The sequence below is a fragment of the Elephantulus edwardii genome, unplaced genomic scaffold (assembly GCF_000299155.1).
Source record: "Elephantulus edwardii isolate Elephantulus edwardi_28Jun2011 unplaced genomic scaffold, EleEdw1.0 scaffold00011, whole genome shotgun sequence".
NCBI lineage: Eukaryota > Metazoa > Chordata > Mammalia > Macroscelidea > Macroscelididae > Elephantulus > Elephantulus edwardii.
In genome coordinates this window covers 4,256,085-4,284,055 of record NW_006399761.1, presented here as the reverse complement: position 1 = coordinate 4,284,055, position 27,971 = coordinate 4,256,085, and the positions used below count along the sequence as shown (strand labels likewise).

Here is a 27,971-nt window from a genome sequence, read left to right as displayed (position 1 = left end):
CTCAAGAAAACAACATGAAAGATACTGACATCAAGCGACTGTTGTACGCCCATCTTTTGTGCATATTCTCCATCATCTTGAGCACCTTGGTTCCAGCCCTCTTTCTGGAGAACTTCTCAATCTTGGAAACCCACTTGACATGGCTGTGCATCTGTTCTGGATGTGTAACAGTTGTTAATCTAGCATTGTATTTAGTGGCAAAACCAAATACTCCCTCAAAAAGAAGTTCACTGTCGCACAGGGTAAGAGTTATTTCTTCATAACTGATTTTTGAATGGGGCTAATGTTTAACGTGGGTTTTTTTTTTTAAAGTGGTGAGTGAAATACTTGTCCAGTTCTCACTAACATGTTTCTTTTTCACTGCAGTAGCCTATATCTTGATAAAGTCTCAGGTTTTAGTATCACTAAAAAGTTTGTGATATTTGATAGAAACTTGCTTTGTGAAAGTGTTGTTGTTGTTATGTGACTCATAGCGACCCTATGTACAACAGCCCTAAACTCCGCTCTGTCCTGTGCCAATCGCACTGTCTCTGACACTCCCATCCCAATTATCCCAGTCACTGAATCTAAATTGTGAAAGTAGGGTAGTTTATTTTCGTTTAGCTTTGTGTTTCTGAAAGATACCTAATGAGTTTTTCAGGAATTGGAGAAGAATCCTCCCAGGTAGCTTGATTGTTTTGAGCACCGTCTTCCTTAACTGTTGTCATGTCCCATCATGTCGGGGCCGTAACTGACCGTCCAGCATGTTTTTAGAGGCAGTCAACTGCGTGAAAGGGAACTGCCCATCTTTCTACCATGGAGGCTGGTTTGAACTAGGAGCCTTGAGTTGGCAGCACAACTCCTTACCACAAGGCTACCAGATCCCTGTGATACGTAGACTTATTAAGTTCTCACTCAGCATTATTAGATAGTGTGTGCAAGCTGTCTCTTAGGTAATTTAAGGCATTTTTATTGCTCAGTGATGGGAAAGCTACATGGTTGTGATCTGTAATTATATCTTGTTAAACTCTAAATTCAGCTAGTCCCACACACTGATTTGCACACAAGCAGATCTTCTTGCATATGAATCATAGGCGACCTTAGTGGATAAGAAGCTGCACTGCCAGCTCAAAGGCAGGTGGTTCAAATCTACCAACTGCTCCTGTCTCCTCCTCTCTGATTTACAGCCTCTGAACACGCTGTAGGGGGTAAGCTGTGAGTCACTTCTGACTCAACAGCAATGAGTTTGCATTTCTTTTGAGTAACATGAATGTGATTTGGAGATTATTTCTTTTTTTTTTAAATTTATTTATTTTTTGGGGGGGTTATTTCTTAAATTACTCTTTTGGTACAGATTTCCTAGCAATAAATAGAATAACTTATTTAGCTCTTAATTATCATACAGGTGCTTCATGTATGTCTTCTTAGCTCTTTAGTATTAGGGATCATGTCTTGAGTTTTCTTATGTCCCTGTACTCTGCTATTCATAAATATTTTCTAAATATTACTCACAGCAGAGCCGAGCAAAACCCACTTTTCAGTTTTGTGTTTGTTAGGTTCTGGACGTGGGGAGTGGTGCTCACTGCCTGGTCTTTTTGACCGTGCTGTGTTGTAGGCTCTTTCCTTGATAATATGCATGATATGCAATTCACCTTCTCAGCACTCAAATCCAGACATTAGATGTTTCCCACACTATGGTAATGATCAGTGTCTGTAGATGAAATGGGAAAGTTTGTTATCTTTGAGATGTTCTGTTGAGTCTTCAGATCTTCATTTCTTTTTTTTTTAGGTAGCCAGATTTTTGAAATGCTGCATCTACTTTCTCGTGTCTTGTTTCGGCTATCATGTCATATTTGTTCTGTATGGAGCACCATTAATAGAGTAAGTCTGAAATTTACCCTTTTTTTATCCTCTCCTTGGAATTTTATTTATTTTGTGATTGTTAATTTGTTGCTTACAACTTTTAGGTGTCATGAAGTTAACTAAGAGTCATAGTAATAAACAACAGATGAATCTTACCCTGTCCACAACAAAAGTACATTAATTCATCAGTTCCTGTATGTACTATTCAGTGATAATGATTTCATCCTTAGAGGTGTGCGACCATTCTGACCTTTTACGAGTTGTTCCCCGCTTACTGACACAAATTCTCTGCTCTTTTATCTTCCAGACAGTTTGCTATTACCAGTTTGTCTTCTGTAGTTAGTTCTTTCAAAATCATAATGCTCAAAGCTGTCATTTTCTCTTAGTTAAACTTAACTATTGTTTGGCATTAAGAAGATTTCAGGGGATATTTTTGGTTTAAGGTTTAAAGACTTATCTCAGGGCAATAGTTTCAGGGATTTAGTCACCTTTCATGCCTGTAGAAAGTCCAGAGTATGTGAAAGTTTTAAATTACAGAGTCTGATACTTTGAAATCCTCGTCTACATTTCCTCCCTTTTGATCAGGATTCTTCTGTGGAGTCATTAATCATAATGTTCATTGATAATAGCTGGGCACCATCCTGTTCTTCTGTTCATATGACAAAGGTGACAGTTGCTCTTGGAGACACTTAGCCACACATTCCCTATCCTTCTTTTCCTGACTTCCCTTCCCTCTTGTTCCAGGCAAATAGAGACCATTTGTTGTGCCTTTGATGCCCTCTTACAGTCTTCTCACAGAAGGTAGACTAGAAGCACTGTCCTATCTTTAGGTCAGATCAGCTCAGATATTCTATGAAAGTATGGCTTTAAACCTCCACACCAAAGAACTAGATCCCGGGAGGTTGTATTGAAGAGCTTTAGCAACTGCTCTTTTAGTTTTGTTCTTTGGTCATTGTTATAAATATATCTTCACACATCTTTTGCCAATTCAGTTATTTCCAGGGGTACAACTTACTGATAGTAAAAAGAGTAATCAGTGTGCAAACCTATCCTAAATCAATCTGGTATTTCCATCACCATCAATCCTCCTTCCCCTCCCTGTTCCACCTACCCCTGATAACCACCTGGACGCTTTGTTGCTATATATTTGCTTTTTCTGGTCTTTTTCTAGAAGTTAGATTATACTGTATTTATCCTTTTGTGCTTATTTCACTCCACATGATGTGTCTTCTAGCTCCATATATGCTCTATAACATATTTCAAGATTTTCTTTTACTTCCTGGCTATATAGTATTTCATTGTGTGTGCGTATGCATCCTACATTTTGTTCATCTGTTGATCTTTTAAAGAGCATAAGATTGGCTCCACTTTTCATTTACTATGAATAGTAATGAAATGAAAATTGGTGTACAAGTCTGCCTTTAAAGCTTTTGGATTTATACCTATGATGAAACATTTGGATCATGTTGTTGTTGTTGTTGTTACGTGCCATCGAGTCGCTTGCGACTCATAGCGACCCTATGTACAAAAGCTCTAAATGCTGTTCTATCTTGTGCCAACCTAGCCATCTCAAACGCACTTATTCCCACCGCTCCAGTCACAGAATCGATCCATCTCACCAAAGGTCTTCCTCTCCTTCGCTTCCCCTCCACTCTGCCAAACATGATGTCCCTTTCCAAGGACCAGTCCCTCCTTGCAACATGCCCAAAATGTCAGACGAAGCTTCAGAATCCTTGACTCCAGGGAACACTCTGGTTTCACCCTCTCCAGAACAAACCTGTTTGTTCTCCTAGCAGTCCATGGTATATTCAACACTCTTCTCCAGCACCACAGCTCAAAGGCATCAATCCTCTTTCTATCAGCCCTATTCACTGTCCAACTCTCCGATGCATAGCACATAATTGGGAAGACTATAGCCCGGATCAGGCGCACCTTAGTCTCCAGCCTGACATCGTTGCTCTTCAGTACTCTTGAGAGGTCCCTCACAGCCGACTTTCCCAATGCAATTCGTCTCCTGATTTCCTGGCTGCTGTTACCAAGAGCGTTGACTGTGGAGCCAAGTAAACTAAAACTCTTTAACTATCTCAATCTCTTCACCATCCATACTGATGCTGCCAATTGGCCCAGTGGTTAGAATCTTTGTTTTCTTGACATTTAGCTTCAGTCCATATAGGAGGCTGTAGTCCTTGATCTTCTGCAGCAAGCGCTTCAGGTCCTCCTCAGTTTCAGCAAGCAGGGTTGTGTCATCTGCATAACGCAGGTTGTTGATGATTCTTCCACCAATCCTGATGCCACATTCCTCTTCGTATAGCCCAGCGTCTCGGATGATCTGCTCTGCATACAGATTGAAAAGGTATAGAGACAGAATACATCCCTGACAGACCCCCTTCTTGATTTTGAACCATGTAATGTCTCCTTGCTCTGTTCTGACGACTGCCTCCTGGTCCAAGTATAGGTTTCGCATTAGCACAATCAAATGTTCTGGGATTCCCATTCTTCTTAGAGTCAGCCACAGCTTGTTGTGATCCACACAGTCAAAAGCCTTTGCATAGTCAATGAAGCACAGATAGACATTTTTCTGGTATTCTCTGCTTTCTGCCAAGATCCATCTTACATTAGCTATAATATCCCTAGTACCACGACCTCTTCTAAATCCAGCCTGCACATCTGGCAGTTCTCTGTTGACATATTGTTCCAAACGTTTTTGGATAATTTTCAGCAGAATCTTGCTTGCATGTGATATCAATGATATTGTTTGATAATTTCCACACTGTTGGGTCACCTTTCTTTGAAATGGGAACAAATATTGATCTTTTCCAGTCAATGGGCCAGCTGGCTGTTCTCCAAATTTCTTGGAACAATTTAGTGAGTACATCCAGGCCAGCGTCTGTTTGTTGAAATATGTCAGTTGGTATGCCTTCAACTCCCGGAGCCTTGTTTCTTGCCAATTCCTTCAGAGCAATTTGAACTTCCTCTTTCATCACCATAGGCTCTTGCTCATATGTCATTTCATGAAATTCTTCTGTGTCAGCCAATTCCTTCTGATACAGTGACTCTGTGTATTCCTTCCATCTTCTCTTGATACTTTCTGGATCATTTAATATACTGCCCAAAGTATCCTTAAGTATTGCCGCCCATGGTTTGCATTTGTTTTTCAGCTCCTTCAGCTTAAGAAACGCTGAGCGTGTTCGTCCCTTTTGATTTTCTGACTCCAGCTCTCTGCACATTTCATTATAGTATCTTGTTTTATCTTCCTGGGCTGCCTTTTGAAATTTTCTGTTTAGCTCTTTGGTTTCTTGGTTTCTTCCTTTAGCTTTGGTTTCTCGGCACTCTAATGCAATATTCAGAGTCTCATCTGACATCCATTTGGTCTTCTTTTTCATCCTTTGTAACGATTTTTTGCATTCTTCATGTACGACTTTCTTGATATCCTCCCATAGCTCATTTGGTCTATGCTCATTGGTGCTCAAGGCCTCAAACCTGTTCCTGAGATTGTTTTGGAATTCGAGTGGGATAGACTGAAGGTCAAATTTTGGTTGCCATGGACTTGATTTCATTTTCCTCAACTTCAGTTTGAACTTGCATATGAGTATTTGGATCATATGTTTCTCTTTTTAGTTTGGGTAACTGTCACATGTTTTTCTAGGATTTATACTGGTCGCCTAGTGGTAAGAAGCTGCACTGCAATCCCAAAGGCACATGACTGAAATCTACCAGCTGCTTTATGGGAGAAGGGTGGCTAATCTAATCTTCTGCTGGAGGGTCAGTTATTGATTGGTTCTGACGCAACAGCGCACAACAGCAACAACGTACTATTTTGCCTCCCCATCAAAAATGCCTTACTGTTTCCCCACATCCATGCCAGCACCTTCTGTTTTTGGTGGATTTCTTAAATACTTATTTTAGCCATCCTGTGGGAATTATGGTATCTCACTGTAACTTGAACTACTCATGTGCCAGTTCAGACTGAAGGCAATTTGTATCTTTCTGATGATGAAATGATGCCGAACATCTTTTCATGTGTTTGGTGACCATCTGAATGTCCTCTTTGGTGAAAGTCTTTTTATTTAAGTCCGTTTTCCATTTTGGGATATATTATTTGCCTTTTTCTTGTTGTCAAAGTTTTAAATATCTTTTGGTTATTATGTTCTTATTAGATACACAGTTTCCAAAGATACTTTTTCATTGGTAAGTCTTCATCTTTTTTTTTTCTGGTGTAAAGTCTTTTATTATGTTGTATTCACATTTCTTTTTGTCTTGCTTTTTGTGCTATTGTTATTCTAGGAGCTAATCTACTGTTGAAAGCCAGGTCCAGCGACACTGTTCCTGCTTGCTTGTGTAATAACTTTATGGTCGTGGTCTGCACACTGAGGTCCATTTTCAGTCTGTTTTTGTGTATAGTATAAGGCATGGAAGCCACTTCATTTGCCTACAACATGAGGAACTCCAGTTTTTCCATCACTTTTTATTAAAGAGACTTGTCTTCCCCATCAAGTTGATTTAGAGCTCTTGTCAAAGATCAGTTCACCGCAGATGTGTGGGTTTATTTCTTTTCTTTTTTTATTAATTTTTTTTTTTACTATTTTTGTGTGTGTGTACTGTCAAATCGGATCTTACTGGTACAGGAGGAGATTGCCCCTCCTTCTCCAGCAGAGCATCTGGTGGATTTGATCTGTGCACCTCTGGGATTACAGTGCAGAGATGTGTGGGTCTATTTCTAGACTCTCAGTTTTATTCCCTTGGTCTCTGTATCAGTTATTATACAATTACCAGAATGCTTTGCTTGTTGTCGTTGTCCAGTGAGTTAAAATCACAAGTGTGAGTCCTTTTGCTTTGTTCTTCTCTTCCAGCGTTGTTTTAGTTGTGTAAGGGTCTCCCGCTTATCCATCCAAAGTTGAGGGTGGTCTTTCTATTTCTGTAAAGAAGACTGTTGGGATATTTATTGAAATTTAGTTGACTTGTTAGATTGTTTTGTGGGATATTGATATTTAACAGTATTAAATCTTCCAGTCCATGAGCTTGGATCATCAGTATACTAACTCTGTTGGTGATAAGAAAACTATGGTGACTCCTTACTTTTTCCCAGCATGCTGTCTTGTTCCAAGGACTTGTCCCTCCTGAAAACATCCTCCAAAGAATGTGAGACCAAGTTTCACCATCCTTGCCTCTAAGGAGCTCCCTGCCTCTACTTTGAGCAAGACAGACTTGTTTTGTTCTTTTGGATGTTCAGTAAGCTTCTCCAGCACCGCAACTCAAAGGCATCAATTCTTCTTCCGTCTTCCTTATTCACTGTTGTACTTTTAGGTCCATATGAAACAACTGAAAATACTGTGACTTGGTTCAAGCACACCTTAGTGTTTAAAGTGCTAAACAGCAAAGGTTTCAAGAGATCCTTGGCAGCAGATTTTCCTGATACTGTATGTCGTAATTTCTTCTGATACTGTGAGTGAAACTGTTGACATGAGGCTTTTCTCTAGCATGATGTTACTTATTGATCCATTTGTGAAGATCTGTGTTTTCCTGATGCTGTGATGTAATCCATACTAATGGCTGTGTAGTTCATGCTCTTCTACAGTATGGACTTTGAGTCGTCTTCACTTCCTGCAGGCAAGGTTGTGTCTGTCATCTGTTAGTTTTTCACAATACGGTGGCTTGCGTGGTGTATGACGCTGGAAGCTCTGCCGTTGATATTTCAATACTAGCAGGTCACCCTTGGCAGACAGGTTTCAGCAGTGCTTCCAGGCCAAGAAGCAGAACTGGCCAGCCGTTTCTGAAATAACGGGTCCTCGAAAATCCTGGCAATTTATTTATGAGGGAGAAATAATTTAAAAGAGGAGAATAAGAATGGCTGCATAATTCAAAGAATGTACCAAATGACACTGAATTGCATGTATTTTGCTGTGTACATTTTCAACAACAATAATACTCACTAAATTAAACAAGCCAACCAAATGGAAATTAAAGAGAATATTGGCATTTTGTGGGAAATCTAGTATCATTGGACAATTTCTATAGAGATTGTCAAATGGGTAAACTTTTACTGAAAGCAAGAATTTAATTTAAAATTCATTAATTGAGGCGAGCTCTGGTGGCCTCGTGGCAAGAAGCTGCACTGCAATCCCAGAGATGTGAGGTTCGACTTCACCAGATGCTCTGCTAAAGAAGGAGGGACAATCTCCTCCTGTACCAGTCAGATCTGATTTGATGGTATACACATTTAAAAAAAAAGGTAATAAAATGAAAAAAGAAATTGTTAATTAATTTTCTACTCTTGTTTTCATGACCTCTTGTTTCAGAATATAAGAGTCCTCCAGAAGGATATTTTTCTTTTTATTGTAATTTCATTGAAAATTTACAGAGAAAATGGTTTTTCCATTTAACCGCTCATATACATTTTGTTTTATGGCATTAATCACAGTATCCACAATGCAACCACACTCTTCCAGTGCCTTTCCTGTGATTCTCATTTCCCTAATCCTTCTCTTGTACCCCTTCCTGCCTCTTGAGCTTTATCCCTGGGCACGTGCTGCCATGGTGACCTTGTTCTTAGACTTGAGAGGCTCCCTGGTGATACTGGTCATCTTACAGGCCCTTCTGTTGTTGGGCTGAGAGCTGAGTCATGGGGTGAGTTTTGCTGCAGGATTCATCATTGTCTTCGGATCATAGGGAATTGAATCTGTCTCTGTCATAAGTAATTAGGGGGAAAAGAGTATAAGAATTAGCAAATGTAATTCTTAGCATGTGACCTTTAGTTAAGCGTAATTCAGGTTTGCAGGCTTGGAAACCTGGTTGAGGGGGCACCATGAGTGCTGATTTAACTGGAGAGCAGTGAATTTGAGATTTTTAATTTTAAGTTGTTGTTGTTGTATACTGATGAGTCAGAACTGACCCATAGCTGACCCTCCAGTGGATTTTCAGAGACAGTAAATTACACAGGATGTGTAATTTGGAGAAGGACATAGTGCTTGGGAGGGTGGAGGGACAGCACAGGAGGGGAAGGCCCTCTATGAGGTGGATTGATTCAGTGACTGGGATAATTGGGATGGGTGTGTCAGAGACAGTGCGATTGGCACAGGACAGAGCTGAGTTTAGGGCTGTTGTACATAGGGTCGCTATGAGTCACAAGTGACTTGACGGCACATAACAACAACAACAACAAATTACACAGGAGAACATTGCTCATCTTCTACCACAGAGCAGCTGTAGGATATAAACCACATACTTTTGTGTTCACAATGCAATTCCTTACCACTAAGCCACAGAGCTCCCTAATTTTAAAATAGGAATTCACATTAAAGACTATTCCTCATATACTGGTCTTTGTGTATAGTTTGGAAAAGCACATTAGTAGTGAGAAATGAACACAGTATAATGAATGATGGGATGAACGTGTGTGTGTGTGTGCGTGCGTGTTTTTCACTGTGTGTGTTCCCAAACTCAACCCAGTGTTGTCCAGCACGTGATGACTATACAGGGCAGAGTGGACCTCCCCAAGGCTTGCCAGGGTTGTACGATTTTATGGAAGCTGACTACCACGTCCTTCTCTTGTGCAGTGGTTGGTAGTTACAAATGACTGGCCTTTGTATTAGCAGCCCAGCACACAGAAACTCAGATGCATCCCCGTGGAACTGGCCACGGATTCTCTTCTAGAGGGGGAGGACAACGCCTTTGTAGCAGGAATGATGTTGTGAAGGGCTGTCAGGTTGCCTCCAGCTCATAGCAACCCCAAGACAGGAGACAAATGGCAGTGGCTGTCAAATCCATTTTAGAGTAGAACAGTCCTGCGAAGCAGTGCTTCTGAAAGTCTAGTCCTTGAACCAGCATGACCAGCATTTTTCAGAAATGCAAATTCTGAAATTTCAGTGAGACGTTTTAAGGTTGCTGCCCCATCTTTAGTTTTTTCTCAGTTCCTCAGGTAAAATCTTGTTAAAGCCCAATGCTCCCTAGATTGTTTTCTGTAATTTCCATTTCAGATAAGGAAAATTATTCATAGTATCAGGTGGCCAAGTAGGTAAAGGGTTGTACTGCCAACCCAAAAGCAGGTATTTGGGATCTCCCAGCTGCTCTGAGGGAGAAATACAGGCAGTCTCCTTCCATGTGCTTTACTGTCTCTGGAGACCTCAAGAGTCAGCCAAGGGTGGGTTCTAATTATGTTATCATTCTAAGTATAAGGAAATGTTTTCAGTGTGTAAAACAGTGTATTCAGACTTTGTAAAAAAACCCAATATAAAATAAATAAAAAAATATTAAGAAGTAAACTTGGGAAAGGGAGGGAGAGGGGGTAAAAATGTACAACAGTGAATAAAGGAAAATATAATTTACCTGTAAACTTTTGTTGTTGTTGTTGTTGTTATTATGTGCCATCGAGTCATTTACGACTCATAGCGACCTTATTTATGTACAAGAGCCCTAAATGCTGTTCTGTCCTGTGCCAACCTCGCTGTCTCAAACACACTCATTCCTACCCCTCCACTCACAGAATCGATCCATCTCATCGAGGGTCTTCCTCTCCTGTGCTGTCCCTCCTCTCTCCCAAACATGATGACCCTCTCCAGGGACCCCAAAGTATGTCAGACGAAGCTTCAGAATCCTTGACTCCAGGGAACACTCTGGCTTCACCCTCTCCAGGACAAACCTGTTTGTTCTCCTAGCAGTCCATGGTATATTCAACACTCTTCTCTAGCACCACAACTCAAAGGCATCAGTTCTCTTTCATCCCTATTGACTGTCCAACTCTCCATTTCATAGCACGTAATGGCAAAGACTACAGCCTGCATCAGGCACACCTTAGCCTGACATCGTTGCACTTCAGTACTCTTGAGAGGTCCCTCACAGCTGACTTTCCCAATGCAATTCATCTCCTGATTTCCTGTTTGCTGTTACCAAGAGTGTTGACTGTGGAGCCAAGTAAACTAAAACTGTTAACTATCTCAATCTCTTCATCATCCAAACTGATGTTGCCAATTGGCCCAGTGGTGAGAATCTTTGTTTTCTTGATACTGAGCTTCAAACCATATTGAAGACTGCAGTCCTTGACCTTCTGCAGCAAGCGCTTCAGCCTCCTCAGTTTCAGCGAGCAGAGTTGTGTCATCTGCATAACGCAGGTTGTTGACGATTCTTCCACCAATCCTGATGCCACATTCCTCCTCATACAGCCCAGTGTCTCGGATGACCTGTTCCACATACAGATTGAAAAGGTATGGAGACAAAATACATCCCTGGCGAACCCCTTTCTTGATTTTGAACCATGCAGTGTTGCCTTGCTCTGTTCTGGACGACTGCCTCTTGGTCCAAGTATAGGTTTCACATTAGCACGATCAAATGTTCTGTGGTTTCCATTCTTCTCAGAGTCGGCCACAGCTTGTTGTGATCCACACAGTCAAAAGCCTTTGCATAGTTAGTGAAGCACAGATAGACACTCTTCTGGTATTCTCTGCTTTCTGCCAAGATCCATCTTACATTAGCTATAATATCCCTAGTACCGTGACTTCTTCTAAATCCAGCCTGCACATCTGGCAGTTCTCTGTTGACATAATGTTCCAAACGTTTTTGGATACTTTTCAGCAGAATCTTGCTTGCATGTGATATCAATGATACTGTTCTATAATTTCCACACTCTGTTGGGTCACCTTTCTTTGGAATGGGAACAAATATTGATCTCTTCCAGTCAGTTGGCCAACTGGCTGTTCTCCAGATTTCCTGGCACAACTTAGTGAGCACATCCAGGGCAGCGTCTGTTTATTGAAATAAATCAATTGGTATGCAGTCAACTCCTGGATCCTTGTTTTTTGCCAATTCCTTCATAGCAACTTGAACTTCCTCTTTCATCACCATAGGTTCTTGCTCATATGTTATTTCATGAAATTCCTCTATGTCAGCCAATTCCTTCTGATACAGTGACTCTGTGTACTCCTTCCATCTTCTTTTTACACATCCTGGATCATTCAACATTCTACCCAAACTATCTTTAAGTATTGCCACCCAGGACTTGAATTTTAAAATAAAAAATGTTATTAAAAAATAATTTTTTTATCAAGCTTGGTTATGCAACAAAGAGTTGTTTGTTAATGTATGTGCAATTTTTAATGGTTTTTTTAAAAAAGTTAATGAAGTGTGGCTTTTTTCTCCCCTAGGTTGGTGCTGGAGACATTTTTATTTGCGGTTATTTTGTCCACGTTTACTACTGTGCCTTGTTTGTGTTTGTTAGGCCCAAATATCAGAGCCTGGCTAAGAGTTTTCAGCAGAAATGGGTAGGTTAAAATTTTATATTTTAGCAAAATTTGAAATAAGTTTTTCAGCATTTAGGAGGCATTTCTTTTCCTGTTGGTGGCGACTTGGCGCTTTCCCCACGAATATTTCTTGGCACCGTCTGTTCCTCACGTGCCAGAGGCCACCTCAGCTGTGAGTTGGGAGAGGAACAGTCAGCATTTGAAGGGACGTCGAGTGAGCAGAGTTTAGCAAGATCGGCTAGTTTTCTCCTGTTTTGTATGATGAACTTACATAGAGCCATTTGTTTAAAAAGAAAAGGATGTCTGCTGCCAAATGAAAATTGAAACCGCTGGTCTGAGATAATTTTTCACTGTGATAAAATTGCCATAATTTCTACTTACATATCTCATGATATAGAAATAGGGCCCACAGTCTAAAAATGTTTTGTATAACAACTATAACTTCTTTGTAGAGGTGGGTTTGTAAAATGGCATAACTCTGGAAGGCAGTTTGGCATTTCCTCAATAAGCTGAACATAGAAATTCCATATGAACCAGCTATTCCACTGCTAGGAATTTACCCTTAGGAAAATAGACCTGAGGCACAAACAGACATTTGTACACCAGAGTTTATAACAGCATTATTCACAATAGTAAGAACATGGGAACAGCCCAGATGTCCAACCACAGTCAAATGTATTGAGAAATTGTAGTACATTCACACGATGGAATACTACGCAGCACTCAGGAGCAGCTATTTTGAAAATTACTACATAATATGGGAGGGACTGGAGAGCATTATGCTGAGTGAGCTAACTCAGACTCATAAAGGCAAATATTACATAAGCCTAGCATTGTAGAAATAGAAAGATAACTAGTAAAATGTGTCTAAGGATCCAAAGAGGGGAGGGTGGACAAGGGGGAAATCATAGGGTCGTACAGTTTTGAGGTTGGAGGGAGAAGGGGTAAAGAAAACGGGAACGATCTGACGGGCATCTGGAAGGACAGAGTAATGGTGAGCAAAGTTCAATGGTGATTAATTTTATAAAACATAAATAATGGGAGTGATTGTATTAAACACAGTGTGAATGAAAGATAGTGTGAAATACTATGATACGAATTTTGTAAGCAAACTAATATAAAATAAAAAATTTTTTAAAAAAACGAAAAATTCTGTACATCTTAAATGCTTAAGAAATGCATAAATAGCACAGTAAATGTCACACATTCCCCTTAAAGAAATCTAATGTTTACTTGTGGAAGTGGGTATGAGAAGCTGTTTCCCGAAATGACAGGTTAGCTATGAGTCAGTTCCACTTGGAAGGAAATTACTGAGTGAATATTTTACTATCTCTGTTTCCAACTAAAAGGAGAGTTTTCTATTTTCACCAGTGGGTTGTTAATACTTGTTGATAAATAATGTGTACAACAATATGAGATGTAAATGAACAGAACAAATTCAGTATACGTAAGTAGTGTTACTTTGTGTGACTGCTAGTATGCTTCTCTGAAAACTTGGTCGCGTGCTATCTGTGACTTGGGTTTGTGTTCCAGAGTCACGTCCATTTGGGAGAATAGTCTTCAGATCACTACAATCTCCAGTATCCTGGGATCATGGCTGGGAGCATTTCCGATTCCACTGGATTGGGACAGACCGTGGCAGGTTGGTTTCTTGAACTTCATTAAGTGTTTTGTACACTGCCAGTAAAAACTGATACAGCACACCAGTGCACAGAGGTAATTTTTTAGTATGCAGGACTGTGTCACTTGGTGGCCCTGTATATTCTATAAAATGGGACTTGCTGTGATTTGGCTGGTGCATGACCAACCCATAGTGACCTACAGGACAGAGGAAAACCACTCCACAGCGTTCCCAAGGCTGAAAATCCTTGTGGACGCCAACTGCAGTGTTTCTCCTAAGAAGCGGCGGGTGGGTTTGAACTACTGAAATTTTAATTAGCAGCCAAGCACTTATCCACTATGCCCCAAGTTTCTTTTATTCCTCATCTCACAGAGAATATATATTAGAAAATATAAGCAATATTAATAATTGTAAAGAAATTAAAAATTATCCCATATCCATCCCCCTAGGCAGTCTCCCTTTATATTTTGGTGAGAATTGCTGTGATTAAGTTCATAATATAAATGTTCTTTTTAATCTCCCCCCTCCCACAGCAGTATATTATCAGAAGCTTTTCATGTCAGAGAAAATATGCATACATGTAATATCTATTACTAACTTTAGTTGCTCCTTAATAGTAAATTAGAGTAATGATAAGATTCTTTTTTTCCTTTCATATTTTTATTTTGGTAAGCAGGGTGTTTTGGTGTTTGTTTCTTATTGTTGGTTGTTGTTTCGTGATGTATGTATATGTTATTAATGTTATAAATGCTTATCTAGATACTTCTGTTCTCAGACTATATAAATAAAACTAGATCACATGCAGAAAAGTTTACTGCAAACACGCCACATCTGTGCTGGAAAGAGCAGAGAACGAAAATCTTTTCTCAATCTATGTTATGCTTTAGGGAATAAAAGATTGTATCATCTCATGAAATTTTGCTGTGAAAGAGCTTCCATTTTGAAAAATTTCCACATTCCCTTATTTGGCTTATTGCTTCTCTGGCAAATTTTTGTCAGCATCTTGAGCTACAGTGAGAGTATGTTCTGTGTAGTTAGAATTACGCATCATTAACAACAGCAAATCTGGTGGCTTAGTGGTAAGGAGTCGTGCTGCCAACCTAAAGGCCCGCAGTTCAAATCCAGCAGCTGCTCCGTGGGAGAAGGATGGGCAATCTCTTCAAATGCAATTTACAGCCTCTGAAGACCTGGTGGAGGGTCAGCTATGATTCTGCTCTGATTTGACAGCAGTGAATGTGAGTGAGTTTTCATTTCTTTACTATATGGATAGAAAAGCTCTTGAAAAGACACAAACTTATAAAAGAATGGGGTTTTTTAAATATGAATTTTTTTATCTTTACTGGCATGGTCTGTAGGGTGTGGTGCTGGGTAACCCAAGAGCGTCTCTGGAGGTTTGAATCTCCCAGGGACTCAGTGCGAGAAAGATGGGCAGCCTCCTCCTGTTAAGGTTTACAGCCTTGGAAACCCAGTGGAGGGTCTCTGTGAGTGGGACTAACGTGGGAGCAGTGAATAATACAAATTCTGAGTCACTTTAAGTAAGGACAAATGACAAGCTTTCTTGACACAAAGATTATAAAGGCACTTTTATATGCGGAAGAAGCTTTGTATCTACAGGAGGCAGCATGAGGATTTGGTTAAAACAAGTAAGTAGGAAGGCAGTTGTCAACATTGTTCGTCATCTTTGGGTTTTTTTTAAAAAATTATAAATTATTTTACTTTACCTCTCTAATAAATTGCCTTTCAGTATTAGCAAAACAGGGAAAGTAAATGTTTATATAACCGAGACAGCCTTTTCCCCCTTCCATAGCTTATAGTAATAGATAGGGGTAAATATTTGAATTTCACAGATCTTTTGTTCATTATTACTTGATTCCTTACTAATTAGAAAGCTTATCAGTATTTGTTGAATTCTTACTGTATTCAGAGCATTTGTTTTATGTATATGCCATGTCTGAATATCACCCATGACTAGAATGACCTGGTCATAAGAATTTACATTCAGATTAATTTAGAATAACATTTAATTTACTCTTAAAAAATATTTGTGGCTCAGGTAGGTATAGCCTTTTTATCTGGAAAATGTTTTAATTTTTTCCTTTATCAAAATATGGATTAGTATTTCATTGCAAAGTTAAATGTTGGTTATTTAAAGCAAAGGATTTGCTCATAAAATTTGTAAACGGTTGATGGTAAGTATGTAACATGAGTAACAACTTTGATGTCAGATTGCTGTTTTCAGATCCTCTAATAATCATTATCATAAGTGTCGTAATAATCATTATTACAATTAATAATAATTACCCTTCAAATAAACCCCTATAAGATTGCCTCTTATAGTCCAGCTTCTAGAGTTATTTGCTCAAAATACAGATTGACCTAGGTAGGGAGAATGGATTATATGAAGAACTGAACTCTATGAATAAGAACGTGGCATCAGGATTGGAGGAAGACTCTTTAGCAACTTGCTTTAGGCAGATGACACAACCTTGCTGCAGGAAGATCGAAGACTACAGCCTTCAATATGGGTTACATCTCAACATTAAGAAAACAAAAATCTTCACCACTGGTCCAATAAGCAGTATCTTGATAGATGGATAAAGATATTGAAGTTGTCAGCAGTTTAATTTCACTTAGATCTACAGTCAACACCCATGGAAGCAGCAGTCAACAAATCAAAAAATGTGTTACATTGGAAAAATCTGCTTTCAAAGACCTTTCCAAAGTTCTAAAGAGCACAGATGTCCACTTAAAGACTACGGTGCACCTGACTTAAGCCTTAGTGTTTCAGATGCCACCTATACATCTGAAAGGTAGACAGTGAATGACAGAATTGATGCCTCTGAATTGTGGTGTTGTCTAAGAGTATTGACTACCCTATATATTGCCAAAAGAATAAAAACATCTGTCCTGAAGGGCATGCATCCAGAGTGCTCTTAGAGACTAGGAAAGTGAAACTTCATGCCACTCATTTTGGGCATATTTTCAGGAGGACTCAATCTCATTATGCTGGGAAAGGTAGAGGGTCAACAAAAGAGAGGAAGCCCCCGAACAGTGACTCGCCACAAAGAGCCTGAGCAGGAAAGACGTCATGAGGATGGCGTAGAATAGGGCAGAGTTCAGATCTGATGGTCATAGTGTCACTAGAGTTGTAGCCAGCTTAATGACACCTACCAGCAACAACCCCTTGCTAGTGAGAACTAAGTAAGGAATCGCTCTGCTTTGTGAGTGAGACTCACCATCTGGCTAATATATTGCCAGAATGTTTTAGAACTGATATTTTTTCCTTGTAAACTTTATATTCCCCAGACAGTTCATCTGAAGAATAATGTCTGTTAAAGATGTTTATATTGTAAGGAAAAGAGACTGGTTCCTACAGCACCATATAACTGTTTGACTTATTCTCAGCTGCTGGTTCTAAGTATTGACAGTGTAACTTACCTAAGGAGTACTTACATTCGTGTTGATAGCACTTCACGTTTTCCCCCCCAGTTGAAAGGTGTACAATATAAAATAATAACGGCACTTTATAGCCTTCATGGCAAACCTTGAATTGTCATGTAAAACAGTCCTGTGTTTTAAATAGACTAGGTGCTATTCCTCGAACTTTGCAGATTAGGAAAATGAGGATGTTAAGTGGCCTGGCCGACTAACTCCATGGCTCCGTTCTTCCTTCTTCCAAGGAAAGCATGATAAAGCTCACAAGTGAAATAGGAAACATTTCAAAAAGTAACTTAATTATTTAGTGTAATTACTTTTAAATGGACTGAAAGGTGCAGCCTTGTCCCACCCCCAGGCCCACCTCACCCCTTCAAGTTAGGGAAGTGAGAGATCAGGGGAGTGGTAGTGTTGGCCCAGGGCTGCCCTCTGTGTCCGGGGCTCAGCTCTGGAAGTTCTCACTGTTCTTCTTGAAGCCTGTAGACTGTGCATCCTTGGCCTGCAGTCAGCTTTTGGGATAGTGGAACACCACCTCTGACTGGGGCCCTTCCCTTTCCCTGGGTACCTTTACCCAGCACATTCCGGGGCACCTTTGGAGATTTGGAGCAGTGTACCCTTTGTAGAGTGCGTCAGCCTTGGACATTTCAGGTGGGACATTTCTTGGCTGTTTCTTTACACTAGCCATCTCAGACTGGGTACCATGCCTGCACCCATTCTCCAGGCTGATAAACATACCATATTTGGCCAGGCTGACCAGCCCTACCTAGGTTTCTCTGAAACCACCAGAAACTTAGCCCCTGTCTGGATGCCCCACAACTTAAAGACACCCTAGACCAGAAGAAGTGCTACCCTGATACAGATTAAGAGGCCTCAGCCACTGCTTAAATGAACAGAAACCCTGACTGGATTGAGCACCCCACCTCTAATCTACTGCAGCGGCAGATGATACTGTTGTAGGCCATACAGCTTGTTGTCTTCTTCTTATTTGTGACTGTTCTGGGCTCTTAAGTCGACTACACCTCACAGTGACCCTGTGAACAACAGCTGTGAACCCTGCCCTATCCTGAGCCATCCTCACCCAACACCTTTGACCCCATTGTTATAGACACTGTCTCAGTCCATCTTGCTGACGGTCTTCATCTCTTATGCTGACCCTCAATCTTTTCAACATGTTGTCCTTTTTTTAGGAGAAAATATGCCCCAAGGTATGTGAGCCAGAGTTTTGCCATACTTCCCTCTGAGGCGCACCCTGATTTCACGTTTTCCAGGACAAATCAGTTTGTTCTCTTGAGCAGTCCATGGGATAGTCAGTGCTCTCCGCCAGCAGCACGAATCAGAGGCGTCGGTGATTCTTCTGTCTTCTTCAGTCATTGTCTAACTTCCAGATGCATAGCAGTTAAGTAAAAAAGACCATGACTTGGATCATGTGCATCTTAATCTTTTCTTTTTTTTTTAATTTTTATTTTATTTCATTACTTTTTTGTGTGTGTACCGTCAAATCAGATCTGACTGATACAGGAGGAGATTGTTCCTCCTTCTCCAGCAGAGCATCTGGTAGATTCGAACCATTGTTCCTCTGAGATTGCAGAGCAGCTTCTTGCCACTAGGCCACCAGAGCTCACCGCATCTTAGTCTTTAAACCGACATCATTGTTCTTTAGAACTCTGGAGAGATCCCTGATTACAGACTGTCCCAATGCAACTTGTCTTTTAATTTCTTGACTGCCGGTACCAAGGGCGCTGATGTGGTTCCAAGTAAGAACAGGTTTTTGAGTGTTTGTGATCTTGTAGGATTTATAGTCTGCACATAAGTACAGCACTTGTCTGTCAGTTTGCCTTATTATGATGACTTGCATGTTGCCGTGATACTGGAAGCCATACCACTGGTATTTCAAATACAAGCAAGGTCACCTAACTGGACAGGTTTCAGCAGAGCTGCCAAACTAAGACAGACTCAAAAAGCAGGACTGGCATCACTTATGGGATAACAGAACTCCAGAAACCCTATGAATAACAGAAGAACATTTTTGGGTATAGTGCCAGAAGATGAATCACTCAGGTTGGAAATCAATTAAAAATGTGGAGAAACAGCTGCAAACTATTAATTAGAACATGAAATGTACAAGGTATGAATCTGGGAAATTGGAATTTGTAAAAAAATTAAATGGAACACATGAAGGTCCACATCGTAGGTGTTAGTGAGCTGAGATGGACTGGAATTAACCATCCCCAGTCAGCAAGTCCTGATCTGTATGCCAGGAATGACAGGTACAAGCGGAATGCTGTTCCTTTGAGCTTCAAAAAAGAACATTTCCGAATCTGTCCTAAAGTACAATTCTGTGAGTGATAGAATATTATCGATACATATATAAGGAAGACCTAATAATATGACTATTATTCAAATATATGCCCCAAAACTAAAGAAAAGATGAGGAAATTGAGGAATTCTGCCAACTTTTGAGGTCTGAAATTGATTAAACATGTAGTCAAGATGCACTGATAATAATTAGTGATTGGAATAAAAAAATTGGAAACAGAAAGGCTTGGTACATTGAAAATTTGGCCTTAGTTACAGAAATGAGACTGGTGATTAAATGTTATATGTTGTACAATCAATGACTTAGTCATGAATATTGTCTATACACATGGACCTCACCTGATGGGCTACACAGGAATGGGATTGAGTACATCTGTTGAGTCAATGGTAAAGGTCAATATCAGCAGTCAAAAGGAGGCCAGGGGCGGAAGGAACACCATCAGCCACTTGTGTACAAGTTCAAATTGAAGGTAAAGGAAATGAAAAAAAAGTCCAGAAGAACTGAAATACGACCTTGAGTCTATCCTAAATTTAAAAACCATCACAAAAATAGATGTGATGCACTGACCATTAGTGACCAGAGTCCAGAGGAGTTGTAGGGTGACGTCAAGCAGATCATCCATGAAGAAAGCAAAAAGTCATATACAAAGGAAGAAAGAAGAGACTAAAATGGATGTCAGAAGAGACTATGAAACTTGCATTGGAGCGAAAAGGAATCAAACAAGAGGAGAAATGCTGAGGTAAGAGCACTGATCAGAAGATTTCAAAGAGCTGTTCAGGAGAACAAAGCCAAAGATTATAGCAGGATGTGCAAAGAGCTGGAGTTAGAAAACCAAGAGAGAAGACAATGCTTGGCACCTCTCATGCTGATAGAACTGAAGAACAAACTCGAGCCTCGAGCTGGACAAAATCTTGAATGATGTAGAAAGTACCAAAAGAAGATGGCAGGAATACACAGTGCCTCTCCACCAAAAAGAACTGGTCAACGGGGAAGCATTTCAGGAATGAACATTGGATCAAGAACCTGTAAAAATGAAGTAAAAAGCAGCACTGAAAGTGTTAGCAAAAAATGAATCCCTACAAATTAATGGGAAACCATTTGAAAATGAAAATCCTCACCACTGGACCAGTAGTCATCATCATAGATGGAGAAAAGATTGACTTTGTCAGCAATTTCATTTTACTTGGATACAAAATCAACACCCAGGGTAAGAGCAGTCAGGAAATCCACAGATGCATTGGAAGTATGTGCTGTCAAGGCCCTCTCCAAAGTGCAAAAGAGCCATTGTGTCAGCTTAAATTCTAGAGTGCTCCACATCCAAACTGTGAGCTTTTCATTTGCTTCCTTTGACAGACTGGAGAAAATTTGATACCTTTGAGTTGGAGTGTTAGAGAGGCATGGTGAATATCCCATAGACTGCCAAAAGAACAAAGAAGTCTGTCTCAAAGGATGTGCAACCAAGGTGATCCCTAGAGGCAAGGAGTGAAACTTCATCTCACAGACTTTGGACATGTTGTCAAGGAGATGGATTGACTGTAACAATGGGCTCGGACATGTAGGAGGTTGTGAGGACGATGTAAGATAGGGCAAGGCTCAGATCTGCTGTTCATAGGGTCCCTATGAGTTACAGTCGACCGGACAACACCTTACATCAACAGAAAATTGGGGCAAGATACATAAGCATTTTGTGTGTATGTGCGCGCACTGGTTAATTTTTGGAGGGAGAGGGGTTTGTTTTATAAAGTAGGAACAGCTTTTAAAAGCCATTCATCTTCTAGTAATTTCCAATCCATGGAGTCGCACTGTGCTTCATAGGGTTTTCAGGGCTGGTGTTTGGCAGTGGATTGTTAAGCCTTTCTTTCGAGGCATCTTGGAATCAGACTGCTAGCCTTTTTGTTAGCAGCTGAATGTACCACCTGTACCAGCCTCCTGAGGCAGCCGTAGTGGCTGTGTGTGCAGGATGATGATGCTCTGGGTTGTAATACAGTTTGCTTTGTATATGCTTATTAGGAAGGTGAGCAAAATATTGCAATTGGTTCTAATTCACAGTTATTGTTGTAGTTGTGTACCGTCGAGTCAGAACTGACCCATAGCTGACCCTCTGGCAGGTTTTCAGAGGCAGTTAATCTCACGGGAGATTTCCCATCCTTCTCCCACGGAGCAGCTGGTGGCTCCAAACGCATGCCTTCAGGATTGCAGCTTCTTGCCACTTGGCCACCAGAGCTCCCTATAATTCATTCACATAGTTTACCTGTACTGTATGTGCCAGATACTATTCTAAATACCACATGGTTTATTATTTAATCATTATGTTAACTGTAAGTAATTCTGATATGATTATCTGGTGGCCTGGAGGGTAAAGAGCCATGCTGCCAACCCAAAGGCAGGTGGTTCGAATCCACCAGCTGCTCTGGGGATAAAGATAAGCAATCTCCTCCCATGTTACAGCCTCTGAAAACCTTCTGAAGCATCACCTATGAGTCAGTTCTGACTCTGTATCACGTAACAACAGAAAGATATTGTAGACCAAAAATGTGAGGCAGCCAAAGATTAGGTTGCCTGCCCACAGTCACCTGTTTCTGAATGGCAGGGCCAGTCTAGTGCCAGAATCAATGTGTATAATCAGATTTGTTAATGTTGACTAATTATCCTAAGAGGACATTGGCCTGTTTGGGTTTAAGTTAAACACTTAAGGAGATACTTGATTTAGAGGTTAGGGTATTATAATACTCTAAACAAGAGACTTTAAAATTAGATTCTGCCTCTTAATAATAATAATAATCTTACTTTGCACTTCTATTTTGTTATGCAACATGAGTTTCTTAATCACAAGTTTATGAAAAACTGGATGAAAGGGGAAAGATTGTCATTTTTGTGGTGAACACTTGTGACTTCTCTTTTGTGAAAGTCTTTGTTCCAAGTTTTCTATTTTCCTTAAACAAAACAAGATAATTACAGATAGCCATCTCAGATTGCCATAATTAGCAGAAATGTTATAGTGCTACAGCTAAATTGTCTGTTCAATAGATGATCTAAGTTTTAAAATTCTACTCATGGCACAAAGAATGTTAGTTACAAGAAAATAGTTTTAAATGGAAAACTTTTAAGACCAGGCTATGGAAATACACAGTTAAGCTACATCGTTTACTGTATTAACATCAATTCTTTTGCCATGTTGCGTTGTTGATTGCTGTCCCGTTGAGCACAGCTCATAGCAACCATATGAACAAAAGGCCTGAAGTCTTTAACAATCTTCACATATCAAAGTTCATAGTTTCCCGAGGCATGTTGTTTAAGGAAGTGGATGCCACTTCTGTTTCCACTCTCTTGCCTTAAAATATTTATGCAATTCTAAGAAAGTTGGTAGGAAATTGCTATGATGGTTTCCTTCAGTTCAGCCCCAGTGTGCAGTGTGGACCTGTGGTCTGGTGGGGTCATGGAGAGTGACCTTACAGAAGCAGACCACCAGGCCTGTCTCAGCAGGTGACCTGCCTGCCTTTCTGTGAGTGCTCAGGTGCTGAATCAGGAACCCCAAGGACTGCTCCCTCACACTCCTTCCACGTTTCCTCTTCACCAGTCATTCCCTATCATGGTCTAGAAAAACCAGGAAAATGGCGCTTACAGAAATGGTCTTTTGAAACATCACTACATGAGATTTAAAGAGTGCTTATTTCAGGAAAAGGAGCTCCAGGGATACAGTCCCTGGCGAGCTGAGCTGCTAGCCCAAAGGCTGAATCGCCCTGGTGGTCCAAATTTGCCGGCAGCTCCTCTGGAGAAAGATGGACAGTGTCTTACTGAGAAGTTCATGGCCACAGGAACCCATGGGAGGGTCAGTCTGAGTCGTTCCAAGGTTTGAGGCTTCAAAAGTTTTATTTCAGCAAAGTCAAGCAGATATTCTTCTAAGCAGATATTCTTCTGATCCGTCACTAGCAAAGAGTCTTTGAAGTCATCACACTGTTATTTGCTGGTGGCATGGATTTCTCAGATGAGCAAGACCTTGGGAAGCAAGCGCTCTTCACCCTTCATTCTGCAGAACCTTTGAATCAACATTCACTTTGGGCATGCCACCAGAGGCAGCTATTTAAAGAATGTGTGTGAATGTGGGGTGCCTTGTTTGGGAGAAAACCAGGAATGAGTCAAATGGAGTTGACACAGTGATTCACGTAGACTTCGTAACCCACAAAGCAGGCTGGAGTCGGCAGGGCTGCGTGAGAAACTGTCACTGCCCCTTTGACAAGCATTGCCTGTAGCGAGTGCAAGTGCTCCCTCAGGCGAGCCAAGAAGAGCGTGGTACCCCAGATACTTACAAGTGCAAATGAAAATCACTAAGGTAATAAGTTCAGTACTTTCCATAAGTAGTAAACTATGCATATTATTTTATTTGTAACCCCATGTGTTAAGAATGGGACATTGTTAAAGTAACAATCATTTAAAAAGTAACAACCAATGAGTCAATATTTAATTTGGTATTGAAAGTGAATACTTAAAAATAATATGGAAGCAGTGTCTAAAGTAACTAAGATACTTGATAACAATAGTTAATTCAGGCTCCACTGAATAGAAATTTGATAACATGGGCCAGCCTAAAATGTACATTTAGAGAGAGAGTAAGGGTATAAATTAGCAAAGTGTTAAGTAAGACTTCAGGAAGACCCTAAATTTCTTTTTTAGAAACTCTGAAATTTATTCTCTATATGCCAGTAACGGCCAACTGTTAATTTACTTTAAGCTCATTCATACATGACCTCATTTGAAGCAATGCATTTGACCCGTTAGCAGAATTCACCTTAATATTTTAAAATCTTTTATTTCCCAGATTTTTCACTAGTTTAAGCGAGTCATTTCAGCCTTTAATGAAGGTATGCCTCCTTCAAGGCAGCTTTTCTCAACCTGCTTATGAACAGAAAAGAAATCTTTGGTTGTTTTATTTTAAAGTGGCAGGAAGAATTTTGCAAAAAAGAAAACCAACCCCAAAACAAAACCAAAAATATGGATGAACCAAAGCAGTGACAACGTTTATAAGCAATGAACACTCCAAACCCCATCCAGGTCGATGGAGCACCTAAGGCACCTCCGGTTCAGGTGGGACAATCATCTCTGCGTCGAAGTCGAGTTATCTATGTACATGAGTTTTTTTACCATCATAAGAATGTGAAGCTGAAAAAGTAACGTCCTGCAGTGGTTATTGCTGATAAGAAAGGAGCATCATTAGGGTTGATTGCTGGGAGAGCTGTAGGGATGATCTGTTCTGCCCCCCTGACGTTTTATAGATGAGGAAACCCAGGCCCGATCAAGAAACTTGCTCACGCCTGTGTACTTCAGGCAGGGCAGGACAAGACTCTCCTCAGTTAGTAAACCAAGGGTGAAGCCTTTCAGAGATGTGAGCTGGAAGGGAAGGTTTAAAAAAAAAATCCCCATCAAATCCCCAAAGGCAAGTTGGAAATGTATAATACTTTACTGTCTTCTTATTTCCTTTATGCCATGTATTAGACAACTTAGCTAATAGGCTAATTGATTTACACAATTCCTTTCAATTCCATCTAAAAACAAACAAGCAGGTTACATAAGTTTCCATTTGAGCATACATAAGGCCATGTGACGTAATATGAACCACCACTTCTCGGGAGAAAGAAGACATCCGATACCCCGTTCAGCGAGAAGGCTCCTGGCTTGTGGTCCAGCAGACTCTCCATTCTTCAGTGAGGAAGATGATGCTTGACGTTTAAGAAACCTCTACAAAGCTGGCATATAGCAAGACAGTACATCCTAGATTTGTGACTGATGAGCACTTAAGGCTGTCATTTTCAAGTATAAAAGTTTAGTGTTCCATTACCCAGTCTGTGCAAGGGATACAGCTATAAGCTCAAGTAATGGGAACTAACAGAAGCCCACCGCAGACATGAGAAATCAGAATTTGGACAACAGCAAGTTTAAATGGAGGAAAGGCTTGGGGAGGAAAAATAGGGGTTGACTATGCTTCTCTGTAAAAAGGCATAAATTGTTCACACTCAAGTTTGTCTGACACACTTTTCTGTTGTATGGTGTTTGGAATAAGGCAGATCCACAGGAGACCCCAGAAGCCTACTTTAGGTGACAGACCTCGTCATGCATTTAGGTGTTTCTTCTCTAACACAATTCTCAGGCTTGAACCACAGAGGAAGACGACTCCACATGGCACCTACAGATCAGGCCCATGTCACGAAGGGACAGAAAGACTGTCTCCATCGTTTTAAGTAGAGCCTTTCACCTAGAGACTGACATGCACTGCTCATGGAAAAAAGAAACATTATTTACTTCTGGCTTAATCTTGTAAATTGTCTTTTGGCTGAAGAAAAAGGGGTGTTTGGATATCAGTATGTTAACTTACGCTCTGGAGTAGCCCCATAACTTCTGGTACAGTTAACAACATTCCTATCGGAAAGGTGACCTCAGTCCTGTCATGGAGGCAACTGTGTTGCTCAAACTCCATGGAACATGCCCGAGGTCTGGCTCTTCCCCCTCTGAGAGTGTCATGTATTCTGGTCAGTCTGCCTTTCTCCTGTCATTTGATGTCCACAGCCAATGTGAGAATTTAAAAAAAAACAAATTGCCATCTAGTCCAGAGAACTGAACTGAGTCCAAGGTTAGGGCAAAGTGCATCTCATACTTTTAATGTATCATTTTAGCCTGGACCTCATGCAGTTTTGGGGAGCCTCAAACTAAATCTACAGTTGCCAGAAGCCTCGTCACCATTTAATGCACGCTAACTAAAATGTGTGCGGTTTTAGTGTTCACGGTAAATGCAGGTATTAGACTTTTGGCATTCTTGAAGAAAGCACATTATGCTTTAATATAGGAGTATGTAGGTTACACTTCGCTTGTGCTCAACTAATAACAAACCACCTGCCCTTTCCTAATCTCTTACATCCTCCCCTCAGGTGTGGCCCATCTCTTGCACGCTTGGAGCGACCTTTGGCTACGTGGCCGGCCTTGCCATTTCACCCCTCTGGATATACTGGAATAGAAAGCAACTTACATACAAGAATAATTAATTGGAGGAAAAGGAGGAGACATTTCTTTGTGCAGATTCCATAAAGACTGCAGAAATGTGCGTGGTCAGAGCCGAGCGGTCCGTTTTACAGCACTGGCTTTCGTTTTGTTTGTAGATACAACAGGATGTGATTGTAGCTTTTTAAACTATGAAACCCCTGAGAGATTGTACCTTCTATGGAAATAAAGTATTTATAATAGATTGTGGCTTCAGATGCTCCTGGTTGCGTCTTGGACCTTCGAGAAACATTCATAATGAACGCTATAGAATTCTGAGGGCAGTTTGCTTTCTGTCTTTCAAGTTTTAAACTGCTTCCTCATGAGAGCTCTGGATACAGCTGTACCATTCCGTGTGCTTTCTGAGAGAAAGAGACCTTTTCCTTGGCCACTGAGGACATTTCTCACGTAATCAAGCAACAGTTTATACATCTTGACCCTATTCTTTTTTTAACTGTGTGTTTCTTTGGAGTTAAAATGGCTATGATAGCCTCATCAAAAACAGTCTTCAGTCCCTTCTGGGTTAAAGCTGAACATTCCACATAGCAGCATGCTCCTATCTGGGAAGAAGGGGGAAAATATTAAAAATCTATAAAATGTTAACATAATCAATCTGATACCATATATTAAAAAAAATTACAGAATGCAAAAAGAATAAAGTCACTGTCCAAATTAAAAATACGCAGAGTGCTAACTTAGAACTAGTAATGCATACTCTTCCAAATTATTTCTATGAAAAGCCCTTTATTTGTCAAAAGAACAAAACTGTCTTGGGGAAACCAGCATGCTCCTTGGCGGCAAGGGTGGTGGAACTTTTTCTCACGTCCTTTGGTCAGGGGGTCAGTACTTAGCAAAGCATGTCATGCTGGGGAAGGTCAACAGAAGAATGGAAGATCCTCAACCAAATGGATTGTGTGACAGTGGCTGTAACAATAGGCTTGAAGGACAGCAGAGATGATGACGGTGGAGGACAGGACAAGGTTCAGATCTGCACAGGGTCACTGTCACAGGTGACTCAGTCGCACCTAACAACAGCAACAACAACAACACATGCGAAGCACTGTTTTAGGTCCTGGAGATGCGTCGGTGACTCAAGGAGCAGACCCTGCTGTGGGGAGCTATTTTCTTAACATTCCACTGGGAGAGAAACACAGGTACGGAACATGGTGGCCAATGGCACGGAGAAGCAAGTGAGAGGGAGTGCCAGGGGTGAGGACAGTGCTTGTGACCGAAGGCTTCTAAATGAGAGTGTGTGAGCAAAAAGGGGCATGGGAAGAGTTCCCGGAGAACCTCAGATGAAAAGATCCTAATACAAGGACATGCATGAAGCATTCATGGAACAGTCAGAAGCCAAAGTGGCAGAAGAGCCTGAGAAGAGATGTGAACAAGTGAGTGAGAGGCCTTCAAGTTCCCGAAGGAGTTCAGCTTTCACTCTTGAGCATGGACCTGGTCTTTCATTCAGAATTCCCTGAGCACTACTGTTTCCCAACATGAGGATACA

General features: G+C 40.6%; 2 protein-coding genes across 2 annotated transcripts in view; one reads left to right on the top strand and one right to left on the bottom strand.

Annotated features, from left to right (window-relative positions):
- Positions 1-14: 14 nt before the first annotated feature.
- PIGF (phosphatidylinositol glycan anchor biosynthesis, class F) lies at positions 15-26,475 on the top strand. The gene is made up of 5 exons (XM_006880893.1): positions 15-242; positions 1,769-1,860; positions 11,976-12,092; positions 13,605-13,713; positions 26,362-26,475. The coding sequence occupies exons 1-5, from the start codon at positions 15-17 to the stop codon at positions 26,473-26,475; spliced, it is 660 nt and encodes a 219-aa protein (XP_006880955.1).
- Positions 26,237-27,971, bottom strand: part of RHOQ (ras homolog family member Q) — a 43,902-nt gene continuing 42,167 nt past the window's right edge. Inside the window, exon 5 of the mRNA XM_006881009.1 lies at positions 26,237-27,030. Within this exon, the coding sequence (XP_006881071.1) occupies positions 26,875-27,030 (156 nt within the window). The 3' untranslated portion in view covers positions 26,237-26,874. The remainder of the gene's footprint in view (positions 27,031-27,971) is intronic.

Coding starts and splice junctions, on each gene's coding strand:
- PIGF (XM_006880893.1), top strand. CDS start 15: ATGAAAGATACTGACATCAAGCGACTGTTGTACGCCCATCTTTTGTGC. Junction 1,861..11,975: donor TATGGAGCACCATTAATAGA/GTAAGTCTGAAA, acceptor TTTCTCCCCTAG/GTTGGTGCTGGAGACATTTT. Junction 12,093..13,604: donor AGAGTTTTCAGCAGAAATGG/GTAGGTTAAAAT, acceptor TTTGTGTTCCAG/AGTCACGTCCATTTGGGAGA.